The 9,740-nt window shown below is 40.9% G+C and overlaps 1 protein-coding gene across 1 annotated transcript in view; it reads right to left on the bottom strand.

Annotated features, from left to right (window-relative positions):
* MORC3 (MORC family CW-type zinc finger 3) overlaps positions 1–9,740 on the bottom strand; it is a 38,288-nt gene that overhangs the window by 17,814 nt on the left and 10,734 nt on the right. The window contains exons 7-9 of the mRNA XM_005861281.2: positions 6,498–6,626; positions 6,166–6,285; positions 2,705–2,802 (exon numbers count right to left, since the gene is read on the bottom strand). Of these exons, the coding sequence (XP_005861343.1) occupies positions 2,705–2,802; positions 6,166–6,285; positions 6,498–6,626 (347 nt within the window). The remainder of the gene's footprint in view (positions 1–2,704; positions 2,803–6,165; positions 6,286–6,497; positions 6,627–9,740) is intronic.

Below are 9,740 nucleotides of genomic sequence, written 5' to 3'. Positions count from 1 at the left end.
TGTTAATAATTTAAACATAACCATTATACAACTAACAAAATTTGGAATATATTTTTCTTATAATCTCTTTAATGTTACTTAATCCATTTACTTTGTTTTTGTTAATCTTCACCCAAGGATATTTTTCCATTGAATTTTAAGAAGAATGAAGGGAAAGGGAGAGACACATTGATTGGTTGCCTCCTGCACATGCTCTGATAGGGACTGGGGATCAAGCCAGCGAAGGTAAATGCTGCCCTTGACTGGAATCAAACCTGGGACCCTTCAGTCCATGGGCTAATGCTCTATCCACTGAGCAAAACAGGCTGTAGTTTAATTCATTTACTTTTAATCTATATGTCTTTATATTTAAAGTGGGTTTTGTTTTTGATTCACCCTCATAATCTGTCTTTTAATTGGTGCATTTATGCCACCGACTTTCAGAATGCTTACTAATAGAGTTACTACCATATCAGGCGGCTTCTGGGGCTTCTGGGGTTGCACACGGGGGCCTAGATGGCGGCTCGTGCTGGCGGCTCGCGCTGTCCCGCCCTGCCTGCAGTATGAAAATTAGCCACCATCTTTGTTGGCGGTTAATTTGCATATCGTGCTGATTAGCCAATGGGAGGCGTAGCGAAGGTACAGTGAATTACCATGTTTGTCTATTATTAGATAGGATAAGGAAAGACTGACATCAATTTCTTCTCTTGTAACATATTCATAAGTTCACTACCAAAGTTATGCAAGATTATAAAGGACTGGGTGCCTCTTTCCTAAATCTTTGAATTTAATATGTAAAAAGTTTTCTAAAAATTGATTTAATTTCACAGGAATGTGTTCATATCATCTAAAATGATGAAAGATTATGCTATCCCCTTCATAAAGCTGTTTGTGTCTCTAGACCTACAGTATTGTCCTCTATTCCATTTCTGATACTGACAATTGCTGTTTTCTCCTTTACTTCCTTAATCCCTTAATCTTAGCAGATACTCACAGACTATTAATCTTATCAAAGAACACACTTTGAGCTTTTTTATTATGTCACTATCAGTTTATTGTCCCTCAGCTCAAAGCCAGTCTTCCCTGCTCAGTTCTATGCCGCTAGAGCTCGGCACTGTGAGCGTGTGCCCTTCGCCAGCCGGAGCCATGTTAGCTGGGCTAGCGGCGAGGGGCCTGCCAGGTGCAGCAGCTTCCAGAGCTCCAGTGCTCACCTGGCTGGACCCAGCAGCCTCGAGGGAAGCTCCGGCGTGCCCTGACCTCGCTCTGCCCTGGGCAGGAGACCAGTCCTAGCAGGCCCGGTTCCAGCAGAGTCAGATCTTCACAAACCGGCTCCAGCCCACCACAGCCCTGGTGACAGCAGGCCCAGGACAGGCCAGCACTGGTCAAGCAGGCGGCTGGTTGTGATGTTTCTCATGACCTCTACAGAGAGATCAGAACCTCTGGCTTCAGGGGGTGGGGGCCTTCTCCTAGTTCCTTGACTGTTTCCTCTTTTTCAACCTAGAGGCTTTCAGCTCCTCTTTTTTTATCTTTTACCCCTTTTAGAAATCACCTTCTACTGTTCTAGATGTGGACGAAAAAAGGGGGCTACATACTAAACCTGAAAAGCTCAGGGGAGGCCTGCATGGCAGCCTTATAAAATCACACACCAAAAGTAACCACACAGGAAGGTCTGAAATTAAAAAGTCCCAACTAAAAACTAGTCATGGCGGGTAGTCATGTCCTAGGCCAGTACCTTCCTTGACAAAGGTCGATCTTTACCCTTAATGGAGCCTGTCTATTGTCTTTTAGTAAATAGGATAACATACCTTTGGAATGTCAAGTAATTTCCTATTTTCTGGACCCCTCAGGGCACTATCACTGCACCAGAGCAGAGACCACAGAGCCCTCCTTGTTACTGTTATAGTGTTAATTGTTGACTGTTACCTATCCTGCACCCACAAAGGTAAATGAATCAAGTCCATTCCTTCTACCTGTTATCCATCCCAGACATTCCCCGCCTCCCCCTGTGCTTTCTCCAGTCTCCTCAGAGTGCAATGTACAAAATAAGGTACAAAACTGCCCTTCTCTGGAGCATTTTCTCAATCCTGAGATTTTGCTTCCTGGTAATTGTCCACAGTTGGCTCAAATAAACTTACCAAAATTCTCTTTAGGTTTGAACTTGTCTTACGTTGACATAGTTAACAATTCCTTGTATTAAGTTATCCCTGTTCACATAACAGGGTTAGCTGTCTCAGGATTGAAGTCTGAGTGATATATTTATTTTCTATATTATCTGTGGTTCTTAATTCACTGATTTTACTGTTACCTTTATTATTTCCTTCCATTTTCTGTTTTATTTTTTTTTTCTTTATTTGAGGGGAGGGCCAATGGCATTTGTCTTTGCCACAATATTTACATGACATTTGCATTCTACTCCAGAACATATGCTTATGAGGACAGTTTGTGCTGCCCTACTTTACAACTAACATTAATGGCCACATTTTCTGAGACTCTCAGTAATATTTCATTAGTAAAGATGGGAGAATATATTTCTATTTCTAGGACACAATTTCTAGGAAGAAAGACGACGGTTAAATGTGTCTTCTGTGCAAACCTTTCACCTACCCATTTCCTTAATGTCCCACAATGTAAAAACATCCATAGACTAAAAAAATCCTTAGAAAAAGTTATGAAAGCATTTCGAAAATACAATATAAAAAGGCAAAAAGTTAAATAGGTAACACACCTGTACTCATTAGTATAGTCGAAATCTTGCTTATTATGAGTTGGCTTTAGGAAATTACATTCTATAATTCCCACTACTCCAACACCCATGTTGTTTGCCTGGAAAAGAAAATGAAATTGGAGTTTTAAGCATAAGACATGATGCCCAATATAATTACCCTCCATAAAGATTTATAATTTGTACCAAATATTTTCCTATATTTTATCTCATGAAATTTAGCCTGAAAAACATTGTCTGGTAGGTAATTCACTTTTCTGGGAGTTAATTCCTATGTATATTAGAGCCTTCCTCCAAAACCACATCCACTGTTGTCAAGTATTCATTTAGACAAGTATTATCATCCCCAATTTTATACAAAGGAAAAAAGACCACCTCTGCTGGGATGCAACTGCTTAGACCAGCCGTGGGCAAACTACGGCCCGCGGGCCGGATCCGGCCCATTTGAAATGAATAAAACTAAAAAAAAAAAGACCGTACCCTTTTATGTAATGATGTTTACTTTGAATTTATATTAATTCACACAAACACTCCATCCATGCTTTTGTTCCGGCCCTCCAGTCCAGTTTAAGAACCCATTGTGGCCCTCGAGTCAAAAAGTTTGCCCACCCCTGGCTTAGACAGTAGAAACCACAACTAAGTCATTCCTATATCCACAGCCTAAGCAAAGGCTCCGGCGCTCAATATTCCATATGTTTATTTAAAGTTAGCATTTTAAAAATTAAAAAGTCATTTATCCAAAATTACACATGCAGTTGTTAATGGCAATGAAATGAAAATCTACATCAGTAAAAATTATTTTTTAATTCTTACTCTAACTAAAATACTGAACTCAAAGCACAAGTCATATTCTGATTATCAAGTATATTTTGTTCATGATTGTAGTTTACTTCTTTTTTTAATACATATTTATTGATTTCAAAGAGGGAGGGAGAGAGAAACATCAATGATGAAAGAGAATCATTGATTGGCTGCCTTCTGCATAACCCCACACTGGGGATCGAGCCCGCGACCCGGGCATGTGTCCTGACAGGGAATTGAACCGTGACCTCCTGGTTCATAGCTCAACGCTCAACCACTGAGTAATGCCAGTCGGGCATGATTGTAGTTTAATTCCAAGTTGACTTACAAAGTGAAAGAAAATATAATTTACAAAATGAAAATTTTCATAAATAAGGGTAGTACAAAAGTAGGTTTATGCCCTAGCTGGTTTGGCTCAGTGGATAGAGCGCTGGCCTGTGGACTGAAGGGTCCCAGGTTCGATTCCAGTCAAGGGCACATGCCTGGGTTGTGGGCTCGATCCCCAGTAGGGAGCATGCAGGAGGCAACCAATCAAAGAGTCTCTCTCATCATTGATGTTTCTATCTCTCTATCCCTCTCCCTTCCTCTCTGAAATCAATAAAAATACATTAAAAAAAAAAAGTAGGTTTATAGTTGTTAGTATGAGAAACAGAATTTTTTATATTATTTATGAATTACTTATGACTTACTGTATTATTTTCCTGATGAACAACTGTACACCTAGTATTGCCCCACCCTGTAGATGAAGCCATATAAATCTAAGCATAATCCTACTCCATACATGCCCTTGACCGGAATCGAACCTGGGACCCTTGAGTCCGCAGGCCGACGCTCTATCCGCTGAGCCAAACCGGTTAGGGCAAAGCCATATAAATCTAAGCATAATCCTACTCCATGAAGAACCATCAGTGGTCCTACTCTCACACACTTGTAAACCACAGTACCCTTCAATCTGTAGTTCATTTCACCTTCGTTCCAGCCTCATCTTCCACTCTCCCCCATTACACTATTTCCCACTTATCATCTAATTCAGGCACAGCAAATTACTCCCTTAGTGATGGCATCGTCTCAGAACCTTTTTTTCCTTCCTTTGAAGATACTTTCTCTGCTTGGAAAGCTGCTGCCAGACTTCCAACACAGGAGTCAACTGAGACTCATGTCAACCACCACTTTTCCAAGAAGCCTTCTCTGATTTCCATGTCTGATCATCTCTCTATGCTGAGATCCAGCATGGGAAATCATATTGCTATCTGACACCTACTTAATCATGTTTCCTAAATCCACAGAATGCAAATACTAGGTCCAATCCATCATCTGGTAAAAAAAAAAAAAAAAATTAAAAGTTGGTTGTAGCCCTAACCCAGTGGTTTCTCTTCTGACCCTTTAAATACAGTTCCTCATGTTGTGACCCAACCATAAAATTATTTTCGTTGCCACTTCATAACTGTAATGTTGCTACTGTTATGAATTGTAATATAAATATCTGATATGCAGGATGGTCTTAGGCGACCCCTGTGAAAGGGTCATTCGACCCCCAAAGGGGTCGCGACCCACAGGTTGAGAACCGCTGCCCTAACCGGTTTGGCTCAGTGGATAGAGCGTCAACCTGCAGACTGAAGGGTCATGGGTTTTTTAAAAAAAGAAATAAATTAAAATAAAAGTTGGTTGTAAAGCTTATTTTGTACAGGGTCAAGCATAATCAGAAATTACACATATGCAAATTTAACTGGCTGGGAAAAGGGCTATGTCTCTTAAGTCAAATTCGTAAGTGGTAAATGATAAAAAGAATTTACATTCTGTGGCAAATACAATTATTTCTTTTGAATCCCAAAGCACTTGGTAACTAAGGCCTATTACCAAAAATGCATTTCCAATTACCAGTAAAATTCAGAAACTTAGTGGATATAAAGAGTGGATATAATTATAAAAATTCTGAGTTTGTGCCATGTAAAATATGTAATACAGAGACACATTCAAGTTAAACCCATACTATCATACTATGTAGAGTTCACATAATTTTACAAAGAATTCAGAATGAAATAGGAGAAACTGAAAATGAAAGTCATAGAATTAGAAAACAAAACATGTCTAGACTTAAAACCTTTAAAAAAATGATTTTCCGAATTGATCACTGAAGTCACACACACACCAAAAACAACAATACACCTTTCTGTGAAAACAGGTAAAGGATAAACAGAACGACATGGGACAATGTCCATCGCCCTAAACTGAACTCTACAATGGCTATGGCTTAGGAGGAAGGCTCTATTTTATTTAGGAACTAACTCCAAAAAAGTAAATCACCTACCAGATACTGATTTTCAGGCTATTGAGTCAGCACTAGTTAAAAGCAACCAATTTCATTCCAGCAGGAAGTAAGCAGGGATCCAGATCCAAATGCATCAAAAGATCTGCATGGTTAGGTCTAGGGCATGTTACTTAGCCCGTTTCCTCATCTGTAAAACAGAGACATAATATTCTGTCCCCCTCATAACATTACTCAGGATCAAATCAGAAATTAATATCACAGTATTCTAAGTTCAAAAGCCATACCAACGCTATTAAAACACTGACATTTAAAAGTCATTAGGCAAAAAGTGTACAATTTCACATCTGACCCAATAACAAGTTATCCTAACTTATGAAAGACATTTCCTGCTTACCTTTAACTGATATCCAACTTTTTCATAAGCTTTGATGAGTCTGTTTTTATGATACATCATTATCCCATAATGTTCTTTATTTTTGCAGTTGAATCCAAAAGTAATTTTCACTGTTTTCGTCTTAAATGTTAAGGAAAATTCTGAACACACCACCTTCCTCCCTTCGAGTCATCCTTTCTATTCCATTAATTATTGAGTCCCAAAGTACAAAAAAAAGGGGCACAGTTAGACAAGTTCAGAATCAGTATCAGGAGAAGAGGAGGAAAAGTGGTAGGGGAGTACACAACTAATACAGCTCAATACGACATCATAAAAAGGAAAACAAAGGATACTAAAAATTTTGGTCGATAAACATCATGTTCAATGTAAGCAAGACTCTTCGAAACTAGTTGTGTCTTCACTTTCTGTCCACGTAAGATGATCTGCATTCTTGGCTTTAGATATAATATACTGCAGTAAGCCTGAAAAGACACCAAACACTATGTTTTTTTTGAAATAATTATCTATAGATTTGTTCAACACGACTTACACATGCATTTAAAAAGAAGCTGCCACCTTACTTCCTAAAGGACCATTAACTCTTCAGGTAAAATAATATGCACTATATATACTTTTCACTAAAAATACTCAGTATATTATAGCCAGTAAAAATGATTTGCAGAAAACAATCTATTGACCTATGTTGATATGTTAAGTGAAAAAGTTACAAAACAGGATGTATGGTATGATCTCACATCAATTTTTAAAAATGTATACATGTACATTTTCTGACTCTTCTGTCAACTACATATATGGCTAAAATTTTAAAAACAACAAGTTTTATTTAGACAAAAATAAACATAACAGTTCCAAGTTTGAAAAGGAAAAATCCTATATAATAAAAACCTAATATGCAAATCAACCGCACAACAGAATGACGATCACTATGATGCACACTGACCACCAGGGGGCAGATGCTCAACTCAGGAGCTGCCCCTAGCCCACAGGCTCCAGGCCAGCCAAGGTGGGTGCCAGCAGGGGGCCAACCAATCGCCCCACAGATCAGCCCAGATCAGCCCAGATCACCGGCCAGGCAACCTACCCATGCACGAATATCGTGCATTGGGCCTCTAGTTGTAAATAATAAACCAACACACAGAATAGACAAGCATAGTACTTTTTCGAAAGTGAATTGTAGCCCCAGCTGGTTTGGCTCAGTGGATAGAGTGTCAGCCTGCAGACTGAAGGGTCATGGGTTCAATTCCAATCAAGGGCACATGCCCAGGTTGTGGGCTCAACCCCCAGTAGGGGGCATGCAGGAGGCAGCCAATGATTCTCTCTCATCATTGATGTTTCTATCTCTCTCTGTCTCTCCCTCCCTCTCCCTGAAATCAATAAAAGTATATTTAAAAAATAAAAATAAAAAATAAAGTGGGCTGTAACAATCAGTAGTCATCTAAATGCGTTCTAAATTCTTAATGCATAAAAGTTTATTTTAGAACCTTGACAAGTTTTGCATCCTAAAAATGTTTAAAATATGCTCATGTGTCTACCTCCAAGGTACCAGAAATCTCCAAAAGAAATGAAGTCAAGGACAGACCAAAGGTTCAACGTAAAACTAAAATTGGAACTTTTTCTTACTCTTTTTAAAATTTGATTTTTAGAGAGGGACAAAGAAAAAGAGAGAGACTTCAATGTGAGAGAGATACACCAATCAGTTGCCTCTCATACTCTCCCCGACTAGGGATCAAACCTGCACCTAGGTATGTGTCCTGACCAGGAATGGGATGGTGAATAGGGCACAGGATGCCACTCCAACTGAGCCACACCAGTCAGGGCTTACTTTTTTCCCGTCTCCTGATTTCAAAATTAGTGGTGTTCTGTCATTTATAAAATTCATTAATGATATTTTAAAACACTGTACTCGTGATACACTAAAACCACACCATCTGCTCTGGCTGCCTCTAGACACTTCATATTTTAGCAAGATTTTCTTAACCAGTAGGAGATACTTCAAGAACACATTGTGGTATATAAAATAATAGTAATAGCTGCCCTTTTAATTAACAAAAAGCTATATGGTAAACTTGTAAACGTCTGTGGGGAGCCGATATAGGGTTTCGGCTCCCCACAAACGTCCAATGGATCCTTCAGCTTGGAGTTATGGAATCATTGCAGCACAAAAATAAAGGAAACAGTTTGATGTATCTTATTACAGTGACTAAGAAACTTTAACTTATTGTATCAATATACTATTGATACAATATACTATTGTAACTTATTGTATCAAATTTGTGCACGGGTAGGATCCCTAAGACTGGCCAGCAATCAGGGCCAATCTTCAGGGCAAACAATGGGTCGATCAGGGGGTTCCCTCTGGCACCCACCTGGGCTGGCCTGGCGCCGCCCGCTCACCGTCACCTCCCTCTGCAGGGCGACCAGTGAGGCGATCAGGGGGCCCCCGCTGGCACCCGCCTTAGCCAGGCTGAGGGAAGCTCCTGCATTGAGCATCTTGCCCCTGGTGGTCAGTGTGCGTCATAGCAGCCGGTCGTTCTGCCAGTCTGTCGATTTGCATATTAGGCTTTTATTATATAGGATTGTTATACTGAGATATTAATTTCCTCAATCTCAAAAACATAACCATTTCTCAGATCATTTTTCAGATATATTTATCACAAAATTATATTAATGTACATTATCTCTAGTCTATACATAATTTATTGTTTTGAGATGTGTATTCTAGAGTATTTTAAATTTAAAAAAAATGAAACTCTAAATTTTGTATTTTTGATTGATTAATCAATATGGCCATTATAGGATACTAGAGGCCCGGTGCACAAATCGCAGTCTGGGACTCCTCGGCGAAAGACCATCTGCTGGCTTAGGCCTGCTCCCTGGGGGGATTGGGCCTAAGCTGGCAATCAGACATCCCTCTGGCAGCCCGGCAGCCCTCGGGGGATGTCCACTTGCCAGCGGGGAGCAGACCTAAGCTGCAGTCAGACATCCTTAGCGCTGCTGAGGAGGCAGGAGAGGCTCCCACCACCACCGCTGTACTGGCAGCTGTCAGCCTGGCTTGTGGCTGAGCAGAGCTCCCCCGTGTGGGAGCGCACTGACCAACAGAGGGCAGCTCCTGCATTGAGCGTCTGCCTCCTGGTGGTCAGTGTGTGTCATAGTGACCAGTCATTCCCAGTCTTTCTGCTGTTAGGGTCAGTTTGCATATTACCCTTTTACTATATAGGATAGAGGCCTGATGCACGGGTGGGGGCCGGCTGGTTTGCCCTGAAGGGTGTCCCGAATCAGGGTGGGGGTCCCACTTGGGTGCCTGGTCAGCCTGGGTGAGGGGCTGATGGCTGTCCGCAGCTGGTCACACCCCCTTCAGGTTGGGGGTCCCCACTGAGGTGCCTGGCCAGCCTGGATGAGGGGCTGATGGCTGTTTTCAGGCTGGCCACACCCCCTTTAGGGTGGGAGTCCCCACTGGGGTGCCTGGCCAGTCTGGGTGAGGGGCTGAGGGCCGTTTTCAGGCTGGCCGGTGACTGAAGCTCCCAGCCTCTCCTTTCTTTTTATTCTGGGGTTTGTTTAGCTTCTATAATTGAAAC

This window comes from Myotis brandtii, unplaced genomic scaffold, assembly GCF_000412655.1.
Source record: "Myotis brandtii unplaced genomic scaffold, ASM41265v1 scaffold147, whole genome shotgun sequence".
NCBI lineage: Eukaryota > Metazoa > Chordata > Mammalia > Chiroptera > Vespertilionidae > Myotis > Myotis brandtii.
Note: the sequence above shows the minus strand (reverse complement) of the source record. Positions and strands in the feature narration are given on the sequence as shown.